The sequence below is a fragment of the Epinephelus lanceolatus genome, chromosome 17 (assembly GCF_041903045.1).
Source record: "Epinephelus lanceolatus isolate andai-2023 chromosome 17, ASM4190304v1, whole genome shotgun sequence".
Taxonomy (NCBI): domain Eukaryota; kingdom Metazoa; phylum Chordata; class Actinopteri; order Perciformes; family Serranidae; genus Epinephelus; species Epinephelus lanceolatus.
In genome coordinates this window covers 20,648,506-20,664,380 of record NC_135750.1, presented here as the reverse complement: position 1 = coordinate 20,664,380, position 15,875 = coordinate 20,648,506, and the positions used below count along the sequence as shown (strand labels likewise).

At 40.9% G+C, this 15,875-nt stretch overlaps 1 protein-coding gene across 6 annotated transcripts in view; it reads left to right on the top strand.

Annotated features, from left to right (window-relative positions):
- The first annotated feature begins 138 nt into the window (after positions 1-138).
- The window catches only part of parga (poly (ADP-ribose) glycohydrolase a), a 32,412-nt gene continuing 16,675 nt past the window's right edge, over positions 139-15,875 (top strand). Inside the window, exons 1-11 of one of the 6 annotated variants that reach the window (XM_033613500.2) lie at positions 139-230; positions 1,013-1,075; positions 1,255-1,896; positions 2,638-2,740; positions 3,372-3,494; positions 3,588-3,668; positions 4,532-4,606; positions 8,749-8,841; positions 10,633-10,787; positions 15,075-15,154; positions 15,256-15,316. In XM_033613500.2, coding sequence (XP_033469391.1) covers positions 1,047-1,075; positions 1,255-1,896; positions 2,638-2,740; positions 3,372-3,494; positions 3,588-3,668; positions 4,532-4,606; positions 8,749-8,841; positions 10,633-10,787; positions 15,075-15,154; positions 15,256-15,316 — 1,442 coding nt within the window. In that variant the 5' untranslated portion in view covers positions 139-230; positions 1,013-1,046. Of the gene's footprint in view, positions 356-1,009; positions 1,076-1,254; positions 1,897-2,637; positions 2,741-3,371; positions 3,495-3,587; positions 3,669-4,531; positions 4,607-8,748; positions 8,842-10,632; positions 10,788-15,074; positions 15,155-15,255; positions 15,317-15,875 lie in introns of all 6 variants that reach the window. The other 5 variants (XM_033613497.2, XM_033613503.2, XM_033613498.2 and 2 more) reach the window with 5 other exon arrangements.

Genomic DNA, 15,875 nt, shown 5'->3' with positions numbered 1-15,875 from the left:
GTATTTCTATCAATTTCAATACCTCCTTAACAGTTGCACGTCAGTAAACTCCTTTTTGGCTCAGTTGCTAGGATACCGACTCATGATCCCGCCTCTTTTCTCAAGAAGAATGTCCGGATTGGTCCATATACCCCTGCCGTCAACGTGAAGCAGCTGCCTGCAACAACGAAGTGAAAGTAAACCGGACGATAACATTTGGAGTGATATGTGGTCTGAGAAGATACAATAGTGTATGAAAATAAATAAATAATTATGTAATGCTTTAACTCAGAAGTCTAACACAAACAGGGGCATGCTTGTAAGTTGTATCTCTTTGTTTTAACGGACACAGCACGGCTAGCTCGAGCAGGCTGAAGTACGTGAGCGCTATCTACAAGAATCGGAGCTAGCGAATAATAGCTAACGTTTAGATTTGTAGCCAATGAAAGCTAAGTTAGCTCAGGATGACTTGTTTTTTTTTTTTATGTCCTGGATGATGTGTCCGCATTAAGGTTGTAAGCTGTTAAACATGTCTGTCGGAAAAAATACTGTAACGTTACCACTAATAGTTGAGCAACTATGTATTGTTTTCGCAATGTTAAAAGTATAACGGTTAGGTTTGTGAGGGTTAGTTAGCTAGCTAATTGTAGCTTTGTTGCTTCGTGATGTGCAGGCTGCCGAGCGCTTGTTTGTTTTAAATTACTGTCAAAATATGAAACTACTACCTAAGGTAAGAGGCTGAAACGAAAGCTGAGACCACGACTCACTCAAGTCGAGCTGCCCAGCCTCATGTTTTGAGAAAGTGGACCAAACAAAGTCTAAAAACACATTTAAGTTGTACTGGCTGTCCGTACCAAGATCTGAGGGTATCTCCTATCTAATACCAGACATAAACAAAGCTTTGCATTTGGCTTTAAAGTAAAGTCCAGTGTCACCAGAAAAGGGGCAGTGTGTAACTATGCCATAACTTTGTTGCCATGTATAAAATGAAATGCCACAGCTTTTCAACGTGAATGTTTTCCTTCTTAAGCAGTTATTGTTGAGTCATCTTGTCTGACCTGTCAAAGATGGATGAAGTGATGGATTCTCAAAAGAGGTAAAGCAGTCTAGATAGGCTCAGGATTTTTTGTGGTCAAGCGTTTACTTCTTAACTAATGGCTAATCCCTCTTTGAGAAAAGTGAAGTTGCAGTATTTTGATCATAAAAGTACACTTTGTAATTTCAGCATACATACAAGGCCTTCTCTTGCTCAGTTGTCTTTCTGTCCCGCTACAGTTTGACTGCTGAAGTCGAGCGAGAGGGTGTGGACGATGATGCTCCTAAAACAACCTTATCAGATAGAAAAGATCACCTATTTTGTGGACACCAAAAGCATGACACTACAAAAGACTGTGCACTAACAGAGAACACTCAAGATGACGTGGGATCTCAGACTTTGATGGACTGTGGGTCTGCAGGTGGGATGGATGAATCTGTCCTTGAAAGCAGCAGATTTAACACAGCTCAAACACACTGTCCTAATGGGCAGAAGGCCAAGAGGCCCAGTTCACCTGGTCCTCACTCTGTCAAAACAACCTGTGTTGCTGCACACTCTCCAAATCCAAAACTCACCCTCTGTCTTAGTATTAGTCCCAGGAAGGGTGTAAGTACACCCAGTGATGTGGAGATGTTGAGTCCGGACAGTCCCGTCAGTAAGACCATGCTCGTCAACAGCTCTGCAGACAAGGAGCATGATGGCAGGGGTTATGCAGAGGACTCTAGCTTTGCAAAGGAATCTCAGCAGTTTGTCAAAGACTCTGAATCTGGATGCTCGGCCAAAGAAAAAGTCCATCTGGGTGCCGTGGGAACTAAGGTTGCTGACATAGCTGGGAACAGTGGCTCATCTGGTATGAGCCAGTCAGGTGCACTTTTTGAAAGGTACTTGTGAAAATTTTCTGTGTTTTACTTTTTGTGTTTTGTGATCAGTGAATCATCTTTACCGTGGTTTCCTCGCTCCAGTATGCACTCTAATGTCATTCAGTAATAGTGTGGCATACCAGGGCTCGGCAGTAATAGAGGCCAAGTTGCCATTGGCAACCATGTTGAGAGAGTGGAAGCTAATTCTTGGCCTGTGGTTGCCATCCGTGGAAACCACTTTTTAACTTATAAAAATAAGGACAGCACATTTTATTTGTTGCATTAGTGATGTTTAAACATTGCTGTCACAGTAAGAAATGAAATCTGAAAATGTTGCACGAGACAGCACTGCATGTGTATTGCTACATTTACTCGCATATGCATAGGCATGTGTCTTAGAAATAATGGCAAAGCAAAATATGAAAGGGAGAGACATGCTACCCTTGACTAATTGATAACTGTTTCAAATTCTGTAAAGTATCAGATAAAACATAAACAACAGTTTCATGTTTGGTTACTATAGGAAAGCTTTTAAACATTTTTTTCTGTCACCTTTTTTATGATAAAGCAGATGTAAAACTGCAGGTATCTTCATTACTCAAAATATAAAGTGAGAAAAAATGGCAAACATACTTTCAGTTTCGGCAACCAAAAGCTGGTGCCTGGTTGCAGCCTGGCAACCACTTGAAGAAGTTAGTGTTGAACCCTGCATACTGACCTGTTCTGTTCTGTGCTCTGTGTTTCATTGCATGACATGTACAGAGGATGGCTGGGGACACCCATAGATGAGCTGAACAGAATGCCCCAGTGTGCCCCCCCTCTGTCTCACCTGAAAGCAGTGCCTAACCACACTGTCACAGTCAGGGTGAGTAAAAAGCCACTTGTGGGGTGTGTGTTCTTTGCATGTGGTATGTTGTGAAGAACACTGCAGTCATGAATAATAATGTGATTGCAGATGCAACTGGGCATTGGTGCGTGGTGGGTCTGCACTTGGTGTTTTAAAAAGAGAAAATAAGATCGGGAAAAGTGGGAGTAAGAGTGAAACCATCCTCCATGATCCCCTCAGGGCCTCTTGTCAGTAGAGCTCCTATCAGACTGTGTCCTCCACTACAAGTCCCACAGGAACACTGTCAGTGCTGCTATGTTGCCACTACTGGCTCTAACCACTGCTACCCAAGTTAGATTCTCCACATCACCTCCTGAATCACAAGAATGGTGGATTTTTAATTACTGTTTTAAGAAAATCACATCTCAGCTTTAAATAAGGATAGCTTATCTTCAGTTGTTTAGTCAACAGAGGGAAATGTGACTTTTGGTAAAACAAGTTTTAAGCTTCTATTTCCATTATCTGTGTATACAGTTTTAAGGCATTAGTCATATATAATTTTATTTGGTATATCTACTTTACCATTTTCTAAGTTTAACAAATATTTAAAGGGAAACTGTTGCATCTTTTCAATAATTTTGTTTTCCCTGCCTTTTTGTTTCTGTTACAGACAGATCTCCTCAGAGAGGGAGAGGTCCCTGTTTCATACCCTAGCAAGTTCAAAGACGCGTGGGATGATGTGTCCGTGAAGATGCCCTGCTCTGAGAGGAATCTGTTTCCCATGGAGACTGAGGTATACCAGTGCATGCTTTTAAAACACGCCCATATTCTAGTTATTGTAGGAACTATTTACTAAAAGCAGTTTGTCATTTGTTGTGCCATGTAGGATGGAGGTGGCGTCCAAAGTCGTTGGGAGCTGATCCAGACTGCCTTGCAGGGAGGGTTCAAAAGTTCTCTGGATGTGAGGGTAAGACAAATACACTGTGCAGAATGAGGCCAAACATAATCTGTGTCCTATTAAGATGGATGAATGGGCTTATACATGTGAAGATATTTGCATCTGTAATTAAGAAGTCCCCACTGAAACACCAAAAACAGCTAACTGTCTTCTTCTCTCACCTGTTTACTGTTTTAAACAACAAAATTGTGTATTATATCCATCATCTGGTGAGGAGTGGGAGAGTCACAGTTTGGTCTCAGCAGGTCAGAGCTCTGTTCCGTCACCTCCTACTCTCCATGATCTCTCAGATTGTGTTTCAGTAGAGCTGAACACACCGTAAAGTGACAGCAGAGGGACAAATGGGAGACACAAAGTTGAGTTTTTAGCATTATTCCAACATAGTAATGAACATGTAGGAGCAGTCATCATTTTGGCAGCAAAGTGTTGTTTTTTTTTGACCATCCAACGCCTGGAGTTTTTCACCCTGCAAGCATTTGTGAAAACATTGTTTTCGAGTGCGACAAAGGCAGCCTAGTGTGGATGGAAACTAAAAACAGTTAGGACAAGATGCAGTCTCAAATTTAGCTTTTAAATTTGGGCATTTTGATAAAACTGAAACTTTAGCTATACTGGATACTGGAGAATTTCTGCTGTATTGTTCTAAGCGACTGTCACAGAAGTTTATACAAAAACTTATTCCATAAACAACCACAGGGTGGCAGAGTTTGCAACAAACACATCTTGTATTGGCAAGTATTAAAAGAATATTTGAAATCTGTGATCCTAAACATTTCTGTGCATTAAACCTGCTGCTAATCTGCTGTCATACAATTTTATGTATTTAAAGAATAGTGTTGTGTGAATAAATAACTCCTTATTCTCCTCTTCAGGATGCTATATTGAGATACAACACAGCCCATGCAAAGAAATGGGACTTCACTGCCCTGAATCTTCTTTGTACAGAGGTAAGCTGTCCAAGACATGACTGCTACATGATGTTTCTAGGCTGATCTTGTACAAAAGATAAAAAAGGGAAGGTTAAAGGAGCTTCCCTGAAGCCTGCTGATGATACTGTTGTGCTAAAACGTGTCTTTGGCATCTGCCTTTGCTGAACATGAAATATATGAAATTTAAAAGCAGCTCTTTTGGCTTATTTGAAGAAGCAGAACATGGAAGTTTTTTTCATATTTCTTTATTTGTTCAATATCAGGCTTTCATATTTGTAATTTAAGAAAATCGACATAAACACCTCATCAGCCTGTTGTGTTTATCACAGTTCTGACAGTCAGCCCCACTGAACTTTGGTGGCAGTGTTTGTTTAACTCACCATGATTAATTATGTCTTTAAAATTTACCTTAATGAAGAATGAAGCTAAAGCTGACACTTAACTAGAGTTGTTATCGCAAAGGGAGCTTTCTCTCCTCTGTTTGGCTGCAAGCCCATCAGTGTGCGTCGTCCCTTCCCAGTACCTGGGAGTCTCACAGGAGCAAATACGCTTCATACAGTTAGGACAGATGAGCATGGAGCATGGCGGCAGCAGCTGTTGCGGGTGAACCAGGGGAATGTCTTCCTTTTTTTTCCGTCTCTCTCCTTCCTTTTAACACTTCTTTTTCTCTGCTCAGGCAGTGAAGGACTGTAATGACATACCTGTTGTTAGAGAAACTTCTTCCCAAGTGCATTAATTGTTATTCATTAAATGTAATTAACTGTTCTGAAATTACTTACTTGAACTATTTTAGAAATTTAGCATTTCCCAGTAAAGCATCAATCCTTTTGTAGAAATTCCTTCCTGAAATCTTGTAGAGACCGTATTAGTAGTAGTGCCTGTCTACTGGCTGTGTTTAATTCAGAATAGTCTACATATACCTCATTATCCACCCAAAGAAAAGACGGAGTTGAATAAATAGCAAACCAATTCCAGCTAGAAGCCTAATTTGGATACCTACATTTAGTAAAGCATATTGACAAACTCTGTCTGGCTTGGCTCGTGTCTTGGTGAGAGCCATTTCATACTTGTTATGTTCCAGTCAGATTGATATCCGAGCTTGATGTTCGTCCCTTCCGATCACTGATTACTCAGCAAAATTCAGACCATTCCAAAATGGTCTTTTTTCCCCCTCCTCTCTGAAATAATTTCTCAGAGTAAAGCGGAGAGCTCTGTAGATCAATGGCCACCTGAAGCTTTTTATAGCTTAATCCAATTTAATTAAAAGGTCCCATTAAATGTGCAAGGATGCTCAGTAAAGCCAGCAAGAAATTTGCCCTTCTGGCCATCTATTGCGTCAGTGGCTCCACTCACTGTCCTGTGCGCAGTATTTCCCCCCCGGTTTCCATTCTGCTGAGGCATTTAGTGAGGGAGGGTGATGCTTGCAAGAAAAGGACAAGTCAAGGTAGAATTTAAAATTAGGATATGTGCATAGGGATCCTGTGGGTCCTTATATTGTCTTAAACGGCATTGAATTCAGTAATTCAAAAATAAGTCCTCAATTGGTATTAAAATGTCTTAAATCAGCTATGACATGAGAATCAGGATTTTATGAATATTTTTTTTTTTCTGTTGTTGCATTGTAAAATCTCAAAATAACTCAAATAACATCTACAATTGATTGATTGCTTCTCACATTAACAAAACGCAGATCAAGAAACCTGAACCACAACACTCATATTTTCCAGCTGGGATGCTCAGAGTAGGGGAACAACTGTTTGCTTGATGTCACTGTACCCTGAACGTCATGGGGAAGTGCAAACTCAACAATAATTGCCAGTTCAACCAGGATGTTGCTGCATGGCTGAACCAGTACAAGGCAATGTATACAAGGCTTGGTGTATTTAATGCAAAATGTTTTTTAAACTCGCACTGTGGGAATTGAAGCAGTGGAATCCCACATACAGAGTGAGAAACATTTGGGCAAAATTGTCCCTATCCCTAAGTAATTGATGTCAGTTCATGATTTTAACTTCAGTTATGATTTTGTAAAGTTGGTCTTAAATTTAACTCTCAGTGGCAATAAAAAAATCTGAAAAAGCCTTAAATCTAACTTGTCTTAAGCTGTAGGAACCCCGGTGTAGGAAGTGGCAAAAGTGATACAGGAATTTAAATAGTTGCATGCGTACAGATACAAGTACCGACTGCTTGCTGTGACACGAGTTACATTTCTATCAGTTAATGGATGCAGGATGAGGGAGCATTCAGAGCAACACACCAGCACATTGAGCAGGAATGATTAACAGCTGCCATTCTACAGCAGACATGCATAAGTGATTTCTCTTTCACGCAGACGCTAATGTAGTGAAGAATCACATACACTAAACTGTTCAGCCATTGTTTGGGCAAACCAGTTGATGAGTAATTGACAGAATGATTTTTACTGCATGCCATTTTTTTAATGTTAGCATCTTTTTCTGTAGTTGGTAGCGAGTTTAAATCCTTACTGTTGTACTCCTCAGCCAGGACCACCTAATTAAATCTGGAGCAACGTTTGTGCAGCACTGGGGTAATTGTCACAAGGTATATTGCCCCTGGGCCGGTGATTGACACTCCGCTCAACATGTAATAGCCATAGGGGAGAAAAAAAAGAGTTATCCAAATTAGGGCTTGTCTGTAAATTGTCTTAGTGTTTCTCCCCTGCCAAATGAAACTGTCACTGTGTCACTTTCTGATGAATGTCTGAGGGCTTAGCAGGAAAGCAGTCCAGGAGTAAGTGCAGCTGATGTTTCTATAGTATATGGACATTCAGCAGTAGGACAACCTCTCACTTTTTGTGCTTTGTCACTTGTTTTGTTTCTGTGTCTGATACATTGAAAAAATATTCTTAGACCTCTAAATAACTATCTGAGATTGAGACTTGCGTAGGTTGAGCTGCCAGGAAATGAAAATAACTTGTAAAGTGCGGAATGGATGGAAGATCAGAGTGTCATCAATCGTTAACCTATGCAGCAGTTAATCTGGACTGTCCGACTGGAACTCAGTCTGTCATATGTATTGATGTGAAAGGTATAGTTTGTGTGTGCAGCCCAGCCTGTGTGTGACTGCGGTGGCTGGCTGCTGTGGCTGTGGAAAGTCTGGGGGATCATCTTTCTGCCCTCATCCAGCTGCATCACCAACTACCATCTATTAGTCCCACAGGAGCGCTTTATGATGTCTGCCAGCTCATTACTTCTGACAGCGTTTAGTCAGACCTGCTCTGCAGCCATATAAATGCCCCCCAACCAAATCACCCACCAAAGACTTCCTGTTGGAAATCAAGCCACCCTGCCACTCTCTCCACAATTGGTCATTTGCATTTGCTCCAGAAGGTCCATTTAATCAGCGAAAGCTCCCCCTGCTTACCTTGATAGAGTAAGGCAAGTGATTTATGACAGTGACATTCGAAGCCAATACACTCATAAGTGATTGCGTTGTAAATCTGGGTCTATGATGGAATAACAGGGTGTTTATTTTAGAGGGAATTGCAGATGGATGCTGAGGTAAGCTGTAGGCTGAAGTATGGTTGCCTCGGCCGTGGCAGGCCTGCTCCCAGATTGATGGGAGTTTGTTCTGAACCTGGTTCTGTGTAGCGAGTAGCTCTGCAGCATTTCTATTCTGTCTTTCACCGCTCAAATGATGGGTTTATTGATATCTGAGGAGTGGGGGGTTCAACCTTAAACAACAATAAACCTTCATTACCTTCACTGATATGAGTTTTCTTGTTGGACATGAGAGAACTGAGCATCTTTCCTTAGATATTGGTTACTGGTATAGGGTTATGACCTCATACTCACTGTCAGACAGTTATTAGACCATTTAAACTGTCCATCAACTTGTTGGCTGCTCCTCAATTTTTTAGGGCCATTTTATTCTGAGTGAGATGCAAACTGAATTTGCTCTACTCCCTTGAAAACAGAATTGTCAAAAAACTAAACAAAATAAAGAATGGTTTGATTGTGACCTCACATTTTGGTTGAAAAAAATCAGCAGTGTTAACAAAACAATACATCTCTTCAGATCTAATCAGTCACTCTGACTGCTGGCTCTGAGTAACTGCCTGCCTAACTAGGCAGTCAGCTCCACAGAGATATCCCATTTAACAGAACTCCTGCCTGCGTGTCTTGTTTTCTTTTCTCCAGTATCTCGAGCATTCAGAGTTACAGCTCCTGTTTGAGGCCCTGCTACCAGCTATGGTTGACCTAGCACTCAGTGCTCCTAGCCTCTGCACGATGGTAAGTGCGGTATACTATTTTTATGAATATGCACGTAGTTTATGTTTAGGGGATTTGCAGGAGGAAATGGAAAGGTGAGCTGTAGTGACAAAGGTTTGATAACAGGTTAGGGCTAAAGCTAGGGAAACACTGCCAGAATTTGAAAATACAGCCTCCTCCTGTACCTTTCCCCTCTCTGTCCTAACCCTATCCCACCAGACAATACAACAACCTGTACAAGTACTCATCATTTATTTTGATCATCACGATTGTGATTTTGATCCTGATGCCATTTTGTAGTGGCAGTTGGCAGTAAAGCTTATGATATTGCACCGCCACGCTTCAATGGTGATGGCAAAAATAGCACTCACTTTATTAAAGTGAATTGGTGATGAATTACCCACATGCATGATACATCAATAATAGTCAAATTTTCACATGATCTGTGATGATGAAGATACAGAAATATTGAAACACATGGCAAACATGGCATGTTCTAATATTTTACAAATCATGCTTTCAGGGGAGCTCATGTCTTATTAAGAGGAGCCAAGCGCCCCCTGGACCCGCTGCAGCTCGCACCCTGCCTTTGGCTACAGCTAGCAGTTGGTTAAACACAGCCAAGAGGAGGTGCAGACGTCTAGTGTTCTCTCTGACCACTTGAATTACATTATGCTAAAAGGTTATTGTGGGATTTTTGTCCAATGATGCCAGAAAAAACTGCCTACCCCAACTTTAAGGGATATAGGAGGAAGGATCTAAGTGCGTAGAGTCAGCAGAGAGAAGAGGCAAAGGGTTGGATGGTGGATGTTATACAGGATCAGTTCATGAGTTACAACTACTCAATAATGAATGCCTCTTTTTGGTCCGTATCAAGAACTGCTTCATTAGAAAAGAGGGCTGTGAGAGGAGAGGTCCGTCTCATCTCCAGTCATCCATCTGATGTGCTATGCTTGAGCACTTGAGGAAATTACACTTATGAAAGTTAAAATTCAGCTTATTGCGTAGGACTTCTACACTAGCCGTTCCTCTTCTGAGCAGTATATTTTGAGAAACAGAGCCCTCTTTTTTTTTCCCACATTAAATGGAGCTGATCCATGTCACAGATCTTTTAAATGTCAATCCCATTCGTCTTCATTTTCGTTCGCTGTCATCAATTATAGCAATGCAGAAATTCCAACATTGATATTTTTGTAATTCAGTTATCTTTTTCAGAGTCCTCCGTTAAATTAAATTAATTAATTCAGCTTCCACTATGGGCAGGATAGGAAAACCCCTCTGGTTGTTACAGGAGACAGAAACCTGTGGCAGAACGTCAGGGTTTAACCAAAGGAGGGAATTTCTGGCACGGATTACACCTCAGAATCATTTGTTGCGGTTGGATAATGAAGCTTTCTGACTCTTCGCTTTGTTTTGCAGTATTAAGCGTCAAGGCTAATGTTTATGTGTGTGTTATTAGAGCAGGTATTGATCTGCTAACTGGGCAGCCTTGGGAGGCTCTTTAGCCCTAATCAGTGAAGATAGATGGGCCCCATGTGTCTGACGGAACGAACCTGGGGGAGAGCAAGAAAACCAGGACTTTAATTACTACCACCCATTTACCTAATGGAACTCTCCTTGTCTCCTCTCCTTGCTAGATTGCTAAACTAATTATGCACCCCCATTAGCCATCAGACCCACAGTACTGCACCCACGTAACCTTGTGTGTTTCTTGTGCATCTCTCTTTGTCATCTACATTTCCCATTCTGATCTCCAGTCCCTCGGGTTCGGTCTCTTTGTCACTTTTTTTTTCTCCCTCTCTCTCTTTCCAGCCAATTCCCTTATTGAAGTCAAGGATGAACCACTCCCTGACTCTGTCTCAGGAGCAAATAGCCTGTCTTCTGGCCAACGCCTTCTTCTGCACATTCCCCCGACGCAACTCCCGCAAGTCGGAGTACTGCAATTATCCTGAGATCAACTTCTACAGGTAAAGGCACAACATGACTTGCGGAAAACTGAAGAGACACAAAACAATGATCAGCAGCTCACCAGGGTAATTAAGTGAGCTGCAGTCCTTAGTATTTGATTCCCAAAATGAGATTTGCCCCTTGAGCCTTTCGTATTCCCTTTGTAAGCCAGTAGGAGACTCACTAGACCTTAGACTCAGATACTGATCCTGAGTTTGCCTCATTGGTTTTTATGCTTCATGAAGAAGCTTTCTTTGCTGTCAGATAGGAGCAAGGATTGGAGTCATTGGCATCATTATACTTTTTCTGCTCCTAAATGATTGTAGAACAACATGCATTGCCCAGATTTTAATGGCAGAGTTAGGGACTTTTTTAGTGTTTTCAGTAGTGTTCTTTCCAAAAATTATGCATCTGATACATTCAAAGATACGTTTTATTTTCATGATTTAGGACAAGATTTTTTGTACAATCTGGTAGAATTTTGATTGAGTAGCTCTGTCTTTAGTGATCCTACCACTCAGAGGTTAGTAAACTGATTTCCATAAGGGGGCACTACTGCCTTGAAAACCCCTAATAGATGAATTCTATTACTCAGCTTCAACTAATGTAGTCAGCGTCCAGTAAGTTTACAAACAGTAACACTGAAGTTTCTTTTACAGCTTGCATGCAGTGGGTCAAAATAATAAGGTGACCTGATTGGATCTGGCTGTTATTTGAGTTATAGCTTGAGATATCTCAATTGTTCTTTCTGTTTTTTTAATCAAAGAGCATTTTTATGTTTATGTTTTTGGTCGTGGTAAGATTACATTGCGTGCTGTATCAGCCCCTGTCACCTTATAGACCTGGGGCTTGGACTGTGGGCAGAGAGTCTCTTACAGCTCCATGTTTCTGTTGTGTCCTTTTGTGTGGGAGGGACATTCAGGGTAGGAGTGGTAAATTGGTGCTCTCTGTTTCTACCTACTCAGAGCCAGTCATCTGTTAAGAAAGTCTTGGATGGCTAATTGAAACAAATTGTTTTGATGGACTCTTTTTCAAAGGGCACACCTGTGTATCTGTCTCTGGCTTCTCATAATCTTGAGGAGTCACGGTATTTTGGATGAAGGGAGGTGATGCACGAATGCAGTTTAGGCTATAACACAATCTCTGGTCTGCTGGTGTGCAGACGGCAGCAGTCTTGTTCTGTTATTTCTGCTCATTGATACGAGCAGCTTATAATGGACAGAAAGTTGAGAGTATGGGTGAGGCGGGGTTGGTAACAGAGTTACAATGGGATTTTGTTTCCAGTTTGTTACAATATTTATGGACTTTAGGTTCCTCAGTACACACTGGACATTGTCCAGATATCACTGTCTCCTCATTAGTATTATGAGTAATCACTTCTGGTGTTGTTGCCTGACATACTGGAGATGTACCTTATTATCTGCACCAGGTGTAAGCCTGGAGGGGATCAAGCGTGTGGTCGTGCGTATGCGTCTGTGTGTGCCTATCTGTGTCTGTAGCTTATCTTGCAAACTGATGGGCCAATTAACCTCATATTTTGTGTGCACAGTTATGACTGTATGCTCAAGGACGTCTTGTGGTTTTAGTAATTCATAATTGTCGAAAGAAGTGTTTTATACCGTCATTGACTAGTGGCTTTCCCCTTCTCCAAATCGACCCATAGAGGTTTTCTGGAAATTATCTCAGCTAAAAGCAAGCCTCACTTAGTCTGTTGCAGGCCACATATTGTTCTTTGTCATGGCTCAAAAACTGACGTCCATGGACAAGTTTTGCCTCATTTTGAACCGGAGCATAAACATAAATTCCATACGTGATATGTCATGATCCACTGAAGTTAAGCACAATACAAGATGAGTTCATCCCAATTTTCTGTTATCTTGCTGCCATCGTGCAAGGAGGGACAATTCCACGTGCTGCAGCTGTCCGCTGTCCAGTGGCAACCTGATTTTGTTGCGTCCACCGCACAGCATTATATCACACAGAGCATTTTAGAAGTGGAGGGTTTTGCCCGCTTGATTTTGTAGACCTGCAGATTTTTTTATTTGGTCATTTTTCCTTGATATTTGTGCTTCTACCATAAGTTAGTTAGCAGGCTTAGTAGCCAAGGCAAATGTTTATTTTGTTTGTTTGTTTCTTGTTGGTATTTCCTACATTGTTGAGCTTTAGCCTACATACAAATTTAATGCCATTAAAAGTAAAGTTACGAACAACATGGATCAAATATTTATGGCTGTGTTTTAGTTACTAAAATTACATAAATCCTCATAATTAGAGTGTAGGCTATCTTTCACATACAGTCCCTGTTAGCAGGAGAAATTGATCTGCAACATGCAGCAGCTTTGTCAAAAATAGACGAGGTGTGTATATTATTAGCTTCTAAAACACACTGCGGTACGTGTGCTGGAATTACAAGAATTGTCCAGAGTGGCCACAATCAGCCTAGGCAGCCGCCTGGCAGAGATCTGCGCTCTACTGAATGCACTTTTATAGTCATGATAGTGCCGCCATTCTTTGCAGAACATGAGGAGTAGGTTTAGTACCATATAATTTTGATATTCCCTGCAATCTGCACAGCTACCAGAGTCTAATTAGCCATCTGCTCTCCCTCGGGGGCCGAGCAATATTGTTTTATTTGATGGTCAGATTGATTATGTGTGATTTGGTCCACATTCTCCCTGTCAACTTTCTCATTTTATCTGAACTTTAATCGTACTATTACAATCAGTCATCTGTGTCACCCATGCAGATGACTGATTGTGAGAGTACGATTGAGGTTCGGATGATGATATCTGCCTTCACATCAAACGTTAGTGGCAGGCTAAGTGAAGAGGCCTCTGTAATAATGTAAGCATTGATTCCAGTTGCAGGGCTGGCTCTTTCAGACCCACGCCAGCACTTGGTCGCAGGCCTGCCTTCACTATCAGCATTTCTTGCCGGCAGTGTAATACAGGATAGAGTGAGAGAGGAAAAAAGTCTTGGCGTTTCTGAGAAGATGAGACAAGACAAGACAACCAGTGCAGTCTAAAATGGGCCCTCGATCGTTACTGGCCCTCCCTCTCCCCCTGTAATTGAGGGAGTGTCCGTCACTTTGCTTATCGGCTACAGTAGCGCTCCGTCTTGGACAAGCAGAGCAGCAAGCAATCTGCTGATTGCTGTTTTGGCAGAACTGTCAAGGTTTGTCCTCCGTTAAGTGATGGATAGATTCGAGGCAGAGGAAAAAAGGCATACTTGTCTCTTTAGCTTATGTTTTTCTCTGTGTGAGAAGAAAATGACATAGGAAGCCTGTTTAACAGTTAACAATGAAAGCTCATTATTGAGAAGTGTGTCCTCTGTTTTTCCTCTTTTTCTGAACTGAGTGACCACAAAATGACCTGCCTCATTTGTAAGAAAATAGTCTTATTGGTAATAGTAAAACTGTCAGAAATCTGGTCTCCTGGTGCGCTTTATATAATAGATAAGGTTACAGTGGATATGAACCAAGTAATTAATGTGACTATCCTTGAAAATGAAAATTGCTGCAATATATTTTGTGACTAAGTCCTTGTCTTTAGCAAAGTATGATTTGTGGCTATACTGAAAAATATCACTGTCATCCACCTGTGTTTCACTTGCACTGTCTCGCAGGCAGGTTGTCCTCCAGGGTACATTATGCCTAACTGTATAAGGAATGAAATAGGAAAAATGCATTTGATATTCAGAAATTACCTTATTAATGATTTTTTTCTCTCACTGAAAGCCTTTTACTGTATTACCCTTTTCATTTCATTTCTCCCCTCTGTTTTTGTTTCTTCTTTACTGGTCTGAGCAGAAAGCGGCGGGAGGGAAAGATGAATGGTGAACTGTGATTAGTCATCAGCTTAGGTCTCTTTTAATGGAACGAGAGCACCAGTATGGGGTGATTATAAGCTGTCCACCCAATTCTCTTTCTCCCTTTCTTTCCTTCCCTCCTCCCTCCACCCACCCTAGTTTTTACGGTGACTCTGAAGAACTGAAACACGGCCTCAGGCAGTGCATTGTATGAAGGATGGAGGTAGATGGGAGAGACATCATGCCAGTTTAAAAGCTTGACCTCACTCATGACATGCTGTGGCATGGTTGTGCAGTGAGCCATAGATAATGACTCTGAGTGAAACATCCATGTCTATCATCTACTAAAAGAAATTACATTTTAGTTATTATGAAAGACGTACATTTTAGGTAGAAATAGATTTTTTTTTGTTATAGACTTTCACATGTACCATAAAACAAAGTCAGTACCTTACAGTAATCTCCTGTGAACTCAAATTCCTGTTTGCTTTCCTTTGCAGGTTATTTGAAGGTTCGTCACCAAGAAAAATTGAGAAACTGAAAACTCTGCTGTGTTACTTCAGGAGAGTTACACAAACCAGTAAGCATTAAATATATCCCACATGATGCTGTAGCAGTTGTTGCTCTCCATGTTTTTCCATGTTTGATCATTTTTGTTTTTGTTGTTTCATTTTTTTAAAGGGCCCAAGGGTCTTGTAACATTCACAAGACAAATACTGAACAATCCTCCAAACTGGGAAAGGTATGACTCTCTCTTCTATGACTTTATTCATTTTATAATTAAATGATCTGCATTTTTGATACAATCCATATTAAAGGAGATTTGTTTAACAAATTTGTGAAATATTAATTAAAGCTATGTTTTGGATCAATAAATATTCTTTTCATAAACAGTGATACTTCAAATTTGGTTGAATTGTATCAGAAATGATTTAAATGTCCCCACAACTTCATCCAACAAATCCAAATTGTGTTGATGTTGTCTGACTGAGGTAAGGACCATTCAGAGGACATCAACACATCAGAGTTCCTTTGCAGCTCATAGTCATCATCCAGTTCTACATGAAACATAATGATGACAGCATTGGTTGCAAGACTGAATGTTGCAATATACAGATTAAAGGTGCAGTCAGCGATTTTTATCCAGTACACTTCTTGTGTGCGCTGAAAAAAAAATCTGCTTTTCACATATAGCCCTTGCTCTGTAAATGGGAACCAAACAAAGAAGCTCGGACTGAGCCACACAACAACAATCCAACCAACCAGCTACTAAATGTTTGTGCTCATGTATGGGATAGGGC